At 37.7% G+C, this 17,419-nt stretch overlaps 1 protein-coding gene across 1 annotated transcript in view; it reads left to right on the top strand.

Annotated features, from left to right (window-relative positions):
• LOC140160146 (uncharacterized) overlaps nucleotides 1-17,419 on the top strand; it is a 76,109-nt gene that overhangs the window by 32,133 nt on the left and 26,557 nt on the right. The window contains 9 exon segments of the mRNA XM_072183423.1: nucleotides 2,555-2,758; nucleotides 3,070-3,249; nucleotides 3,543-3,703; nucleotides 7,561-7,855; nucleotides 9,122-9,292; nucleotides 11,267-11,586; nucleotides 12,667-12,814; nucleotides 14,878-15,075; nucleotides 17,169-17,369. Of these exon segments, the coding sequence (XP_072039524.1) occupies nucleotides 2,555-2,758; nucleotides 3,070-3,249; nucleotides 3,543-3,703; nucleotides 7,561-7,855; nucleotides 9,122-9,292; nucleotides 11,267-11,586; nucleotides 12,667-12,814; nucleotides 14,878-15,075; nucleotides 17,169-17,369 (1,878 nt within the window).

The raw sequence follows: 17,419 nt of genomic DNA, 5'->3' as shown, positions 1-17,419 counted from the left end.
TTTGCAATCCACTATAGAGGATATGCAATACGACGTCAGTCATAACAGAGTCATCGTCATTTTAATAAAATTCTGTCCTCCATAAGGTACCACAGGAAAATTCGCATGATTATACAATAAAACGTGTGATGGGTATGAATGGTTGTGGAATCGATCTAGAGACCTGTCCCTCTGTCATCTTATTAGAATTGTCCTCCAGCATGGCTGCCATTTCAATTGTTATACCGTTCTGGTTGGTTTATTGTATACACTCTATACCAATGTTTCACAGAGAGCACCTAAATTTGCCCAATTATGATTATAACAGGCTTTACTGATTGGTGAGCAATTGCTTACCAAGTGATGAGGCTGGGCATATTAGGAAAAAAACTTGATATTTCACTACAGCCAATTTACTGCCAAAAGCTGGGGCCAAATAAAACTAGTTACTATTCTTGAACATGATTTAAGCAGTAACCTTCATACTTCATAGAATTTGAATATATATCTACCCAGTAATGTTTGCTTATATTTTCTTTCAATAACTGGAGCCCTATATAATGACAAATTTGGGTATTTAATTCTCTTGTCTTGCCCTGGTTTTTAAAGTATAAGCCAATGATGGGTATCCATGGTATACTGCAGTGTAGGAGTAGGCGTCTCATCAAGATCAAGATAGTGATAGTGACATATGCTCATCTTACCAAGGCCTTATCTATCTGCATGGTATAATTGAGTTATTATGGTGTTTTAAGATGAAACAACTGGTAACTTTTGCATGGAAATTAAAACAAATTACTATACAAGCTGTATCAAAAAGACAGGTATAGTTAATGAAAAGACCGGTTCTTCCAAATGCAATATTGGATCCCCTTAAAATGACCAGAACATAAATCGATTGTATATGATGGTTGATGACATTAATCAAGCCTGTGTTGCATTTTGATGTGGCAGTCATGTCCATAATCACTGGAAACTGATTTTGATACAGCCTGGACAATTCTTGTTAAGTATGTGAAGTGTATAAGCATATTGGGGTTAAGGACCTGTCCTAGAGATTACCATGTTTGAGATCCTAGTGAGCGTAAAGGTCATTCTTTGAGTGTAGAAGCATATCGGGGTTAAAATCCTAGTGAGATGCCATATCCAGTGTCAAAATGAACCACTTTCTGTGTCACTTTTATATGGTTAGCATACTCAAATCAATATGTGTTATGTCCTTTTTTGAACATTGTTTACTTTTATATAATGAAAGTAAATTACATAGCAAGTGTTTTCTGCAATATTGAGATATGTTACCAATGTATAGTGTTTCAGGAGCACATCCCCTATACTCTCCAATTGCACTTGTGCATAGTGTCTGACCGATCAGGTCCTTATCTGAATCGGCCGATCAATTACCTCTTTGATCTGCCGATTCGATCACCGATTACCAATTCCCCAATTGTAAACAATGGCTGCCATCGCTGTGAGTAAATTTAACCCGTATGTTGAAAGGGTACTTGTACGCAAAGTATTACCATAATTATGTATGTTCTGAGCACAAAAAAACACACTCCCGTATTCATTTAAAATACTTAATTTGACCATGATTATTCCAAGTTCAATTTACCTTTTCCCCCTGATGTCCGAGTCCGTCGAATTATTCGATCGACCCATTTTAATATTGTGTTTATGTTCAAGTCAGTGCGAGTTTTGCACACGGTCCGTAGCTCTCTCCAATGTGACATGCACATGTTTAACCCGGAAGTAAGAACTACAATTGTACATGTTCATCTGTTGGCTGTACGGCGTATGTACGTATGTATATGCGGGGAATTACATGATTATCTCAGCTGCGTGCCTGAATCGCGGTATAATTATAGGTTTATCGCCTACATAGCTTGTTCTTTTGCTAAATTTCGCTTGATTTAACTAGTCTAATTCGAAGAAATATACCAATAAATGAATACTTGTTAAGCTTCAACAATTACTTTCATAATATTGGGTGATCGGTTGCATTACATCGGCGGATGAAAGAAAAGTCGGCCGATGCAGATCACTACCGATAAGCTAATAATCGGTCCGATTCGGAAGCTACCGATCTGATCGGTCAGACTCTACTTGTGCATTGCTATATTCTTCAAGCTTCATCTGAAGATAAAATTTGATGCAACTGATACTCCTATTATGCTTTGTGCTTCATGGACACTTTTCTTATAGCTAATACTGCTGGAGCTTAAGTAATAATTGCTTTATGCCACAGGGTAATTTAGGTTCTACAGATGCAAAATCAAATGCATATTCTTGGTGTCCAGGGGCATGTCGATCTTGCATTAATTTATATTTTCTCCAAGTCTTGGAGCACAATACAATTGCTCTTTTTTTTTAGCGCAGTGACTTTAGCACATTCAAGTAACTTTTTTGCACACATACCTAATCAACAGGTATGTATATCGGCGCTTTGAGTGGACCATGCAGCTGCGTGAATTGAATTGTCCACTAACTGACTATACTAGAGAAAAAGAAGTATACGCAACTTTATGCGGATATGCTCCTGGAGCACTTTAAATTTTGATTTTCTATTTCTTCACAGGAATGCTGAATTTCAGTCAGGACCTCTCTATATTAGGGAATTTAAAAGTAGATGGATCAATTGATGGTTTGAACGTACCTGATGATGTAGTCCATATCAATGAGGGCGACACGGTGACATTGTATGGGACATTGGAGTTTAATAACAATGTCACTTTTACAACCATCTGGTGCTCTGATGAAATTGATGGGATATCTTGCCAAGGTTTGTGATAATTTGAAACTTATTCTGAGGTCACCAAAAACAAATCTTAACTCTTGCAATAATTTTTTTGCACGTCCGTCAAAAGTGCATGTAATGCTATAGTCAGATGGGGCAAATGTATTTTTAGATTGTGAAATAAGTTGGCTGCTAAAAGCAGAGTATTTTGTTTAAAAAAAAATAAAACTCAATGTATGCAACAATTGTGATGAAAAAAGTCATTTATAGTACTCTTCAAATTTGTCTCAAAAAGTGATCTTGAAGAATTTTGTGTGTGCTCCCAGTTAACGTTTTCTTTTGTCATATATTGATAGATGGTACAGGTCTTGATATCCTCCTCACTTCTGGCAACCAAGTTGTATTTGGTCACTCCATCTTTATGGATGATATCTGGTTGGATGGAGTTAGTGATGTCACAGGTCTTATTGATGGAATTGATGTACCCGCCTTATCTGCTGATACAGTGTATGATACAGGCAGCCAAACTATATCAGGTAGGTTGAAGAATTGATTGTTACCGATTAAGTTACCATGGCGATATTGACTGGATGATATATGGTTGGATGGAGCTAGATGTCACAGCTCCTGTTGATGGAGTTGATCAAGCCTTAGCTGCTGATACCTCTGGATGAGAAATCACTGAATACGCCTTTAATTGTTTAACTGGTAAGCGGTCTGGTAATAACTAGATTACAAGCTGATGAAACGATAGGGCAATATAATATCTGCATATCAAGTCATTTTTCTTTTATAGCCTGATTTATTTAAAACCAATTATCATCCACAGGCAACAAGGTCTTCAGTAATTCTATCACCGTCCAGGATAACATTGTTGTGGACAATCTAATCCAGGATGTTAACCTCACAGAGCTAGATATCAGAGCAATCAAATTGAGTGATGGATTTCTACAAGCTGATGCTGAACTAGTATTTGATGGACCAGTTACAGTGAGTAAATTCATATGCACCCAGTAGAAATTAGCACATTGATATACTCCTATTTATCATTACATGCAAATAGCAAACAAGCACATACTGAAATCGGTCTGCAAGGCATGTACAGAAACAATCTGGAGGCATACTAATTTGACCTCAGAGCAATTTGCAAAATAGGGAATAGTCTTTCTCCAAATGACCTCCAATTACTTGTGCCATCCTATTTTATTAATGGTTTGTTATCTGTGGCATTAGATCTTAATACATACATATATAAATATATACAAATGTTTCTTATAACTTAATTTGCCAAAGCAACATGAGGTTCCCCTGATGTGTTGTAGTAGACCGTTCCATGCTTTTGCAGCAGGAAACCGGTGTTCTCCAGCAACGAAGTTGAATTTGTCAATTGCAAGATGTGAGTGATCATTTGAAGATCTGATCTGAACATAATAGAACATTTGAGCAGTGCAGGGGATTGGTCATTAAGTACCTTGTGCACAAGAAGCAAGATCTTGAAAGTTACTCTCTGTACCACATGAAGCCAGTGCAGTTATGATATTAATGGTGCAGCTTCACCTCGCCAACCAGCAGCATATAATATAACATGCACTGCACTGCACTGCGCACCAGGCATTGCAAGCGATTACATTCTTAGATGACTGGCGAGTAAAAAGCGCATTGCAATAATCAAGGCATGAAATGACCAAAGCACGGACTGTGTGATGACACATTTCAAAATCAATAAATCTCCGGATTCACCGTTTATTTCCGTGGAATAGAATACAGCGGCAAAAATTGTCAATGTGAGAATTGAGGAGAGGGAGAGGGCTCGTAATGGAGCCCTCTCCCTGAAGTTTGATAATGGCCTAAAGTTTGTTGGCTTCTAATGGAGAAAAAAGTGACTCATAACATCGTGTATTGATATATACGTCTAGCCCTTTTCTATTCACAGATTATCCATTGTATTTCTTTTGTTTAAGGTTCGCTGCCCACACCATTACCTAGAGTAATGGAGGTGGCTAGCTGCCCAGAGACCATTATCAACACAATAGCTCAAGATAACGGTCTCGGGCTGCGAGCTAAACAAAAGGAATACCATGGACATTATAGAAACACTATGGAAAGGATCACAAGATACATGTAGAATCTGAGTTCGTTACTAGTCTCAGGTAGACTTAGAAAACAAATGCATTTACAGCTCAATTTAAATGCAAATGCTACATGGCAAGAGAAAATTATAGAGGGCTACTGCAGTCCGTATAACATTAACAATACTATTTTATAGAACACCACTGGTGCTCAATTAATAAAGATAGTTAAATTTATGCAAATTAAAATTTAATTAGCATAACGAGGTAATACTCATCAATGAAAAGTAACTGTTTCGTTGAATGTATACTCAGTACATGTATATAAACTTGCCATTAGTTTCTAGAAGGGAATCTGTCTTTATCCTTGCCCAACCCAAAAACGCTCAACGGTCCATGCTAATTAGCTACTAGGCAAGAACCCCAGGATACTACCCGACCAGGGGAGCTTCGCAACTAACCTGCGGTACTCATTACAAGTCAAGAGGCTGGGAGTGCAAAGCCTTACTGTGACCTACCCATAATGGGGAGCACCATTGGACACACGTTACTAGGTGTTTCAAATATCTGGTTACTCACATTTTTCTAAAATATAAATTTCATGGTGTTGAAACCCTAGAACAAACGTTGACAACTCTTTGCATTATTCACTAATCATTTGAATAACAACGGTCACGGGGTGAATACACTCCAGCGGAATAAAAACCTACCAAACCACTTCAAATACAAATGTAAATTGAGATCAATAACTATTATTGATTTGATAATGCTGGCATCTGAGGTGTTAGTGTTTTTAATTCAAGAAAGTACAGTTTGGCATTAAACTTATTTTTAAACAATTATATATATACATATTTTGATGCAAACAATTTAATTTTGCTGCTTGCATATATGTAAGATAAGCGGTTCAAAACAGACCATTACCAGAAATAATGGGTGTGTTGTTCATGACTGGCTCAATGTTAGTTGGTTTGAGGTTTCGACCCCTATCGGGGTCTCAACCTCAAACCAACTAACATCTCACCAGTCATGAACAACCATTATTTCTGATAATGGTCTGTTTCTCACCCTTTATCTACTACAGAATGGCGTGCACGGAGTTGGGTGCAGCACTTACGCTAATTGTATGTTACATAATGTTGACTGGCATGCGCTTAATGGGGACAACATTGACATGCGAAGTATTAACAACTGAATAATTTTAGCCAATTATAAGCTGAACAAACTTTAATTTGAACCGTGCTCTGAAATGTAATCATTGCCACAAATCTTAACCCTAATATCTAAATTCTAAATCCCTTCATTGGCTTATAAATTTTACCCCTTTCTTAATCCGGAGACCAAGTTCAGATCCCAGCCGACATGGGTAGCTGTGTTAATGCTTGCTCTACTGAAATTCAGTAGAGTACAACATGTAATATATTGCAGAAATGTATTCCTTTTTTGCATATGTAGATGTACGTATATTAATAATTAATGTAAAATTATAATGAATTGGATTATAGTCTTGGTTTAGCACCAACATAGCTTGTGACACCATCCTGGCGTCTTCATTCAGCATTGTTTACAATCCTCTGGTCACATGACCATGCGATGTGTAGTCCAGTATCATCAGATCGTCATAGATGTCGGGCAGGGCATATCCAACATCCCTATTGAGTCGCTGAATAGATTTGTAGGTAAATGGGCTGAATATATTTCTTTTGCACAAAACCAGAATTTTACCAGACGGTTTTATCCATCTTGGCCAATAGACATTTTCAGAATGATGATGGTTGATCCACAAGGGAGGAGGGGCCCACTTAGGTCATGTACCAATCCCCTCCTGATCACTGATCAAAATACAGTCTACAGTCGGAATCCAGCACCCCAGAAGTGATCATCATTAGCTACTTGCAGTTCCGCCATTATGCACTATGTGCGGGAGAGCCTCGAACTGGCAGCATACATGAATGGGAATTGAACTAGTCATAACGTTCTGTGTAAGGTTACATAATTCTTCCTTTCATGTATGCTGCCAGTTCAGGCTCTCCCGCACATAGTGCATAATGGCGAACCGCAAGTAGCTAATACTGAGATGTCTATCAACCATGATAGATTCAATACCTATTGAGTGTATGTTTTTGTGCCATCTGACACTTGACAGCATACATATACACATATACAAATGTTTCTTATAACTTAATTCGCCAAAGCAACATGAGGTTCCCCTGATGTGTTGTGGTAGACCGTTCCATGCTTTTGCAGGAGCAACAGGAAACCGGTGTTCTCCAACAACCAAGTTGAATTTGTCAATTGCAAGATGGAAGTGATCATTTGAAGATCTGATCTGAACATTATAGAACATTTAAGCAATGCAGGGGATTAGTCATTAAGTACCAAGTTGTGCACAAGAAGTTAACAATCTGTACCACATATTAATGGTGCAGCTTCACCTCGCCAACCAACAGCATATATAACATGCACTGCACTCCAGGCATTGCAAGCGATTACCTTCTTAAATGACGGGCCAGTAGAAAGCGCATTGCAATAATCAAGGCATGAAATGAAAAGGCATACCTATTGAGTGTATGTTTTTGTGCCATCTGTTATGATTGCTGACACTTGACCACCAGATTTGACCTGAGGAATGTAAACACAACGCTGAATTAAGATGCAGTATGTGATAGTGTCGCAAGCTACGTCACTGCTCAACCAAGACTGGGAAAAAAGGTAATAAGCAAACACCAATATTGTTTGTATTCACTAATTGTTCATTTTCTCCTTGTGTGTGAATAGTTTGTACAAGCAGTAGTTACCAATGGTAACCATAACTTTGGAGATCTGACCCTGTCTGACCTAGTATCCCAGGGTCCAGCTGAAGATATTCGAGGCAACAAAGTTTTCAGCACTGATGTAGTGTCAGAGGACTATTTCAATGTCACGGGTCATGTGAATGACATTTCCTTACAAGAATTATATCGTGATGCTATCAATACAACTGATGTGTCCCCTAGGCAACTGCCAGGAAATTTCACTTTTCTTAACAACGTAACCATAGCAACCAATTTGAATGTGGATGGATTAGTCGATGGTGAGTTTCATGTTCAACAATTTATACTTTGGTGTATCATCCATTTACTTGAAATACCATCAACAACCAGCTCCTTGAGCAGATAATTGTTAATCAGCATGTGTTGAGACACGGAAAAGATGCACTGTATTACATGCCCTTTTCTCTTTTTAATGCCCTGAAATTCCACTTTTTTTGATGTCAAGCTTAAACCCTTCCCTAACTTCCCAACCCTGCCCCTTTCCCACCAGTCAATGTTGGGTACTACTAGGTGCACATAAACAACATTACAGGATTTAACATTGATTGAGGGAATGTTAGGGTCATTTGCAATTAAGGAGCATTAGGTCAGAACTCCTGGGTCTCTAAACTAGCCCTTCAGCCAACTTCATCTAGTAATCTTTATCTTACGTAATGTTACTATGTTAATGGGATCACACACTGGAGTTATGAACCACGATCAAAACAATCACCACACAACATTTCGTCGACGGGTCCTTAAAGAACTTAAGCAAAATTACCCTCGATTAGAGAAAAGCGAGGGTAATAAATTTTGTTTCACTGGTTTTATTTTCTGATATTGGATTTCATAATTTGACCTCATATACCTCAACACCTGCTGATGTTTGACCTTTTGCATGTCAACACATTCCGGGTGCTCTGGAGGTCAGCTGGGGAGGGGAGTGAGTTTCAGGGTTGGAATTGCCAGAGGGCATATAATATGGTGATCCAAGTGAAGTCCAGCTGGTTAGGATGACAGATTGACCACTGTGTTTTTAAGACTAACTTTCATGCTCATGGCAATTGCCATGGCAACTGGCTGTCAAAGCTGAAAACATTTGAAGAAAGCACAGATTCAAAAGTTTTAAGGATATGTACATGAAATGAGTATATATATGCCACTCGGAGGCATACCAAAATATCATGATCCTGTAAGCAAGAGAATTACATTACCACTTTGATGCTGGATTATAAAGGAATCGATTAGTATTGAGGCATTGATGTTTGATAAATGCCCTAGATTCAAATCTTACTCCTCTTTTAGAGGAGAAACAACATCAGCCAATTACATGGGAGATTAAGGTGATTAGATCTTGGTTATTATTTCATTTTGCCTTGTTGTTTTGACAGAAAACCTTCCTGACAGTTGGAACTAAAATTATTTCATCATTTTTGGTAAAGAAAAATTAAATTTGACAGAAACTGTACACTATGGCTTTCAAAGTTTGCAAATTACCTGTTTACTATTTTTCATAGAAACAATTTCTAATGACATTAAATTTCCAGGTGTGAATGTGAGCAATATTGTGAAAATGACTGGAAATCAAGAGATATTTGGAGAGACAACCTTTGACAATGACCTGGTGGTTGATACATTGGTTGTTGATGGCAATTTACTTATCCAAGATTACATCAATGAAATTACAATGTCGGACATTATCAATGATACTCTAATAGGTGAGTGAGTTTTAGGTGTTAAACATTGTACCTCACAATGTCTGACATTATCAATGATACTCTAATAGGTGAGTGAGTTTGTTTTAGGTGTTAAACATTATGCCTCGCAATGTCTGACATTATCAATGATACTGTAAATCGACTTAATTTCGCGTGATATTTAATTTCGCGAATTTCGCAAGGAGGCAAAATTCGCGAAATTAAATATCACACGAATTTAAAATAGCGTTCGAAATCATGCCGACTAGACCCTAGACCCACAGTGCATGAAACTTCCAATGTCTCACAGTTCACAATACAGCCATGATCGCGCAATGGAAAGTTTTTTAGCTGCAGGAGCATCGACTCTCTGTAAAAATATTCAAGTTTACTGCCCAATTTATATAGTATTACATGTCAATATAGTATTTTCTATTGTAAAATTTTACCTTGGTTATTAATTTTGGTGCATACTGATGGCATATTTTATGCAAGGTTTCTACCGGACTGACATCGTTTGCCACAGAAAAGTCGCAACATGTTTGCTAGTCTTGATCCCAGAAGTCAAGAAGATGTCTTTTATTTCCCTATTTTAATTCTGGTATATTTTTTCCCTTTTCTTTCCTCTCCACCTTTCAATTTCATTATACTAGTAACTTCTGTAGGCAAGTCATAAAACATTTTCCTTTCACCAAGTAACAGAATTTGTTCAAACTTTACTGCCTCACCGAGTCGCCACCAGCATCTGATCCCCCCGACCTGATCTGTACTTGCCAATTTAGTGTCAGTAAATTGAGACTTGGAATAAGACTATGAGCACATCCGGGCCAGCCCACAAAACATGTGCTTTTCTACATCATTTGCTCAGCTCATAGGACACACCACTCGTGCCATTCTTCTTGGACTAGTGTTACTATATTAAGAATTGATGAGTTTTCCTATTTTGTGAGTATAATGAAGAGCCATTTAGGGAATTCAGTAGTACGGTACTAATGAATTTGCCACAGTGGTGTAGCTGTCGGCTGTCAACACGATCAAAACATCGCCAAAATGAGCAATTTTTACGATCACCAGCTAATTCATGGAATCATATTCAGCCTTGTGATGGAATATAATACTAGTAGTAGTAGGCCTACTACTCAAACCATGGAAGTGTACGTTTTGCATGCTCCTATTAACTTATTAAGGTATTTTTTTTAATATTATTGGAGTGGAAATTGAAAATTAAAATGCATAAGCTTACGGACTTCAAAATTTTTAATATGACTTGGAATGATGTCAAAATTTAGAATTCGCGAAATTAAATCTCCGAAAATGTTGACATTCCCCAATTTGCGAAATAAAGTATCCGTGAAATTAAGTTGATTTACAGTACTCTAATAGGCGAGTGAGTTTTGGGTGTTAAACATTGTGCCTCACAATATCTGACATTATCAATGATACTCTAATAGGTGAGCGAGTTTTAGGTGTTAACATTGTGCCTCACAATGTCTGACATTATCAATGATACTCTAATAGGTGAGTGAGTTTTAGGTGTTAAACATTGTGCCTCACAATGTCTGACATTATCAATGATACTCTAATAGGGGAGCGAGTTTTAGGTGTTAAACATTGTGCCTCACAATATCTGACATTATCAATGATACTCTAATAGGTGAGTGAGTTTTAGGTGTTAAACATTGTGCCTCACAATATCTGACATTATCAATGATACTCTAATAGGTGAGTGAGTTTTGGGTGTTAAACATTGTGCCTCACAATGTCTGACATTATCAATGATACTCTAATAGGTGAGTGAGTTTTGTGTGTTAAACATTGTTGCAACCACTTCGCTGGCAAATTCAGAAGTTGTCCTAAAGACTCGCTTATTAGGGATTTGATGTTTGTAATTTTGTAAACCACTGTGTTAATTCTGTCTGGGCACTATATAAAGGCCATTGTTACTTTTATTCAAAAATGTATCAACTTTAATATACTTTGTAACAATCATTACAGATATGGACTGCATTGGTGCTCTCGGGATGCAGAGTGGACATGTTACAGATGACCAAATAACAGCCTCTGATTATTATGCTGGCTTTGAACCTGAAAAAGCCAGACTCCACAATCCTATGAATAACTGGGTATCGGCAGTTGCCGACCCAACTGATCCATGGATTCAAGTGGATTTCGGACATGATGTTGCCATAACGGGGTTACAAACACAAGGTAGTGCGACAGCAGGTCACTATTTTGAATGGGTGGAGATGCTGCAGATACAGTATGGTGAAACAAACGATTCATTGGCGTACATTATGGATGGTGCAGCAGCCAAGGTATGGCCTTCATGTACTTTCATTTTTATACTTGCGTGAATGCCAAAGTGCATGCTTGTAGATCTGTGTATGCCCTGCTAGTGCATGTTATGTAATGGCATTTTACATGTTAACAATTACGAATCAATTCATTGTCCATTTCAGAAACTGCCAGAATACCATTCCTATGGACATGACAGGAAGAAAGAATGTGTAATCAGTTGATCATTCAGCCATGCACATCCCTTGGTTCAGAACTCGGCACAGTCAGTTGTAAGATGGCTAGTCCCATTCCTTGTCCCAATGCACTTTAAAAGGGCAGTTTTTGTCTTCCATTTGGGCTCATTCAGCCATGTAGTCATGGAAATAAGTAAACCGTCATAATTATTTCAAAGTTAGTTTTCTTGGTACAAAGTTTTATTTTACAATAATATGAAGAAATGTTGAGTGGGACTTACCCAGTGGGCACACCTGACATTGAAATCGCATTGAAATTACGACATCGAAATCAGGTTGAAATCACGTTGTATTTGCAAATGGACTTCAACTTGATACAATTTTAACATTGTATCAACGTTGAAATTTCAACTGGATTTCATCTAACCTCTAGGTTAATCAGGTTAGGTTGAAACTTTGTATCAACGTCAAAATAACGTAACCCATGCCCACTGGGTATGTCTTTGACTGCCACTACATTCAGCTGTCAGTGTTCTCAGTGGAAATAAGTCTAGAATTTGATCAAGTTGCATAATCAGCATATAAGTGGAATGGTTTTCATTTTATATTGTTATCAATTAATTCAGTTGATCTGTTGAAATCATACCAGGATTTTAGAGAAACATGACAAGGGCGATAACTGTCTCCATCAAATTTGTAAAGGGAACTATGAAGGGATGTAAGAGGGTCATTCAGTGTGTTCTACCTCCACTCTTAACTTTTGTCCTGTTAATGGTAGCTTCTTCAAATTTGGCAGGATTAAACATTGGAATGCTTGCAAATGTATATTGATACATTTATCATATTTTTGTTGGATATGGTAGTTATCAGACTGTATAGATCAATTTAATTGAACTGTATGTTAATTTACCTTGCCTATTGCAGACATTTGTTGCCAACAGTGATCGAGATACGGTTGTTGACATCAAGTTCCCCGAGTTAATTAGCACCAGAATCTTGCGTATTCGTCCTACACAATGGGAGGGTTGGACAGCATTACGTTTTGAAGTCATTGGTTGTGACGATCACCATGGTAAGATTACTTTTTGTTAAGGCTAATGAAAGTTGATTCCTGGTTTATAGTAACCCGCTTCCATCACCTTTTCATTTTGGCCGAAATATCCATTATTTTCATAAAGTCAATTATCTGAATATTGAGATGGAAATAATCAGAATTGAAACTCTCTAAATGTGTGACATGCCCTGCTGATCATAATTGGCAGTTTTTCTTAGTTGTAGGGGTAGAGGATGTAGAAAATAGATTTAAGGATTACCTCACAGTCCTCATCACGTTTCTGGTGATTGCCCAATTCTTTTCATTTTATTGAAAATAAATTCAAATCTTTTCTCAATCTGTTGCAAAATGTCTAAAGATGATCTAAGCATTAATACCCGTTTTGACATGGTCTTTCATCAACAATATAGGTAATAGCAATTAAGTACTGTAAAAATGCCAGCTTTTTGTCTCGTCTGAGTTATGTTCAGAGGGGAGACCTAGTGATCACTATGGTGAGGGTGTGTCAGTTCGGAAAAGCTTGTGAACATGTTATCTTGAACTGTATGATTACTATGATGACGAAAGTTGGTAGGGGGCAGCTGATCACATTTGCAGCACAAAATATTGTAATTAAGTACCTAATTTACATAATTTATGTGTAAAAAACAAAATACCTTGTGAACAGATTATCTGAAAACTGTATGGCATACAGTGACCTAAACTTGGTGGGGAGTAGCGTGTCCAGATGTTCTCGACTGGATTAGATATCTGTGCAGAGTATGTTCAATCGCAAGGTCATTTTGGGGTCATCGGGTCAAATCGTTATAGATTGTTGCAGGTTCATGAAAGTTGGTGGAGTACGACCACGGGTCATGTTAGGGTCATCCAGGGACAAATTGTCCCAGATTGTTGCAGGTTCATGAAATTCTTGCAGGTTCATGAAATTTGGTGGAAATTACCACCACAGCAAGACAACAGATGTTAAGGTCATTTTGGTGTCATCGGGGGTCAGATTACATAGATTGTTGCCGGTTCATTTACTTCTGCTATCAAAAGTAATCATGAAAGCAGGCAGTTGAGAAAGCAGGCACGACTTGTGGTTTAAGAACCGCCTTGTTTATTTAAAATAATGAAAAAAATGAAAGTGGAAAAAATAATGAATAATGAAAAAGTTACCTCATTACATTGCCGAAAACAAGTTATGGGAATCTAGGAAGTCGACTTTTTATTAGCCTAAACTAGGAAGCCACTTTCATTAGCCTAAACATAGTCCTAGCCCTGATGAAATGGTGATAGCATATCACAAAATGTGACTCCCCTTATTAGGTCACATGGTAAAGCCTGTGCTTCCAATTTTCAAACTGGATCCATGTGAAGAAGATATTAATAAAGACATACATTAAAGGTGAGCGTTCCGATTGGTAGCCTCATCTCCCACTAAGCATGAGAAAGCACCTTATATTTATTTCGTATCAACCCAGTACATTTTTAGGCCTGAGATACGTTAAGCTGCTTAGGCTTAATACTGCATCTGTATAGAGCTGCATCTCTGGATAATGCCAACTAATCATAAGGTGCGTCTTGGGCCTCAGTAGTCAGTGACTTTCTGCAAAGGGGAATGAATTCATGCAAATGTTTTATATGTGATCAGTTCCAACAAAACCCGGAATAAGTCGCCAGGCATGTTTTTGAGATATAGGCCTTGAAGATAACATAAGAATTCCAAATTTTGATTTTTTTTTAAATTTCATGGTATTTGACCTTGAGTGAGTGGACTTTCAAATCCTTGAAAGTACTTATTAAAAAGGTTTTAATCAAGAATTGACAGCTGAACTGTAATAATCCCTATTCAATCCTGTGTAAAGTAGGAGCCTAATTAGAATTAGAATTTGGCAAAAATATCAAGGCATCATCATTTACAAAATTTTCCATACCTTGAAAAGTATTGATGTATATAATTTTGGTATCATTTTGAAGCTTATTGTCCCGTACTTTGATTTTTATTCTAATCATGAAATGTCAAAAATGTGACTTGTTACTGGTTTTGTCAGAACGGATCACATATTATACTAATCTTTTATATTGAACCTCTTTCACAGGTAATCAGGTTGTGACGGGTACAAAGACCTTCCAAAATGGGTTAACATTTGGAGATGATATAACGACAGATGGTTTGGTTGATGGAGTTGATATTACCCATATGGCAGCTGATGGGGTGTATAAAACTGGTGACCATATCATCACAGCAAAGAAAACATTTGATATCCAAACTAATTTGCAAGAAATGGAGGTTACTGGTAAGTGTTCATCAGCTACTGTAACACTACTTAATTTCACATGTTTAATTGTGAAAGCTCTTACTTACTTACTTGCTCTTACTCCGTCGACTCTTGCTGTCGGGCATCAATGATGGCTCACCATAACCGCCTGTCCTGCATGCTGGTCTCAATTTCTACCACTGTGTATCCTGTGTCTTGTTGAAGCAGGTCCACAAAGGTCTTCTTGGGACGTCCTTTGGTTAATTTTCCTTGTGTGGGCTTCCATGTAACCAGATCAGATGTAATCCTCCCTTTGGCTCTCTTACAGTGTCCCGCAAACCGTAGCCGTCTTGTGCTGATTTTCGAGGTCTTACAGTCTTACATAATGGGTATGCCTAAGGACCCTGGAGTTATAATGTACTATAGTTTGATCACCTTGTAATCGGCAGGAATTTGTAGGCTTTTACCACTGTGACAGAAAGCAGTCAGACCTGTCTGGACTATATTTTGCATATTAAAGAAAGTATATGACTTGAATTAATGTTTGATGCTTCTGGCGAGGTGTCACAAGACCGTTCTCGAAATACAATATATTGATATTAATGTGCCATGTCATAAGGCCTGCCAATTACGAGCTGATCAATTTATATTAAGATAAGCCGCTTGTTTGCCCAAATGAAGTCCGTCACATATACTCAATTTGCAATCAATCATGCAGTGGTATGTTTTGTGTAAGAGATTGACTTGTTGAAGAGGTGGTGCACATTTTGTAATTTTTGAACAAATCTAAATGATGAAAAATTACAAATATTTGCACTTTCCTTTCCATTACTATCATATTGTAAATTACCAAGTAGCTGAGGTGTTTATTCAATAGGTTAGGAAAATATTTTCGCTAAATTTTGACATTGACTAAATAAGATGTATTTTCGGCAAAACATTTCTTGTTTGCCATCTTGGAGAATGAAGTTTCCCTCAACATATGTTCTACTACATCGAGGCTGATGACATCCAAGAGTAAACTGGATGAAAGCTAATATTAAGTTTAATAGCCTATTCACACATTGATAGGTTTAATCCCAATGGCTCATGTAAGAAAAGATTCAGTTTTGAAAGTTGCACTCTGGTCCATGTAAATAATAAATTCTCCATGCTTTATGAGAGCGTAATGAGCAAAGTGAATCTTTCAAAACTGCACCTTTTCCTTACATAATGGGCCATTGCTACCAAAATATAGTAACATCTGACATTATAAATTGGATCAGGTGTGCAAAACAAAGTCAAGGATTCTCGAGTACTAATATACTATATGATAAGCCACTCGTTTGCGCAAATGAAGTCCATCATTCAGCCTATGCGGCGGATGCGTGCGCCTTCATGCATGTGATGGCATAGCTGTGTAGGAGTGTATCACCTGTGGAAGAGATGATGCATGTTTACGTCATTGTTTCAAAAAAAATTAAATGGCGAAAAACGGCGAACATTTGGTCGAATCTTTCCATTACTATCATATCGTGAAAAACCAAATAGCTGAGGAGTTAGCTCAATATGCTAGGAAAATATTCTCTTCGATGACTCCATGACTCGAGTGGCTAAATAAGCTGCATTTTTGCTGGAAAGGGTCCGAATAATTGGCAGTCGATGTGCGCCATCTTGGAAAAATTTAGGGTACCAAACTACCAAAACTGTCAATCAATTACTACGGTACCAAACTTGGTACCAAACTCCCTAACAACCGTCACTCAAACTGCCGATAAATGTCAATCAAACTGCCGTAAAGTGACTTCACTTTTTGTACAGGAATTGAATACGAGTGTCACGGCCCTGACAAAGTTTGCTACCAATATCTTAGTGGTAAGGTGGATATGTATCACAATTGGTGTAGTTTTTAAAACAGTATGAGCAGTTTTGACCCCCGTGTGTGGGGACAAAATGGCTGGTCAGATTATGTGTCTGTAGATTTTTGTAATCGGCGCATAGCTTATAGACACTATGTACAAATTGTTGCCAAGGGAACATCTATATCACCTATCCACCTCGCTATAGTATAGGGGGAAACCTCTGAACCCTTTATTTATTCATTGCAACAATTTTACAGGTACTTTTATAATTCCTTGTTTGTGTTTTGATAGGTACTGTATGTGGTGTGGACACCGACTCTTTATACACCAGGTCACTGCAGCAAAATATGGACCAAACTATCACAGGCAATTACACTTTCCTCTCTAATGTTGACATGAATGGCAATCTGACGGTGAATGGCAATATCACTGGATACCAGTTTGAGTTTGAAGTTGCTCATATGGTGCTAATCACTGATACCGTAATTGATGGTATGTACAGTTGTATTATGTTTTTCTCATTTGATGATAATACTTGAGCC

This window comes from Amphiura filiformis, chromosome 9, assembly GCF_039555335.1.
Source record: "Amphiura filiformis chromosome 9, Afil_fr2py, whole genome shotgun sequence".
NCBI classification, from domain to species: domain Eukaryota; kingdom Metazoa; phylum Echinodermata; class Ophiuroidea; order Amphilepidida; family Amphiuridae; genus Amphiura; species Amphiura filiformis.
Note: the sequence above shows the minus strand (reverse complement) of the source record. Positions and strands in the feature narration are given on the sequence as shown.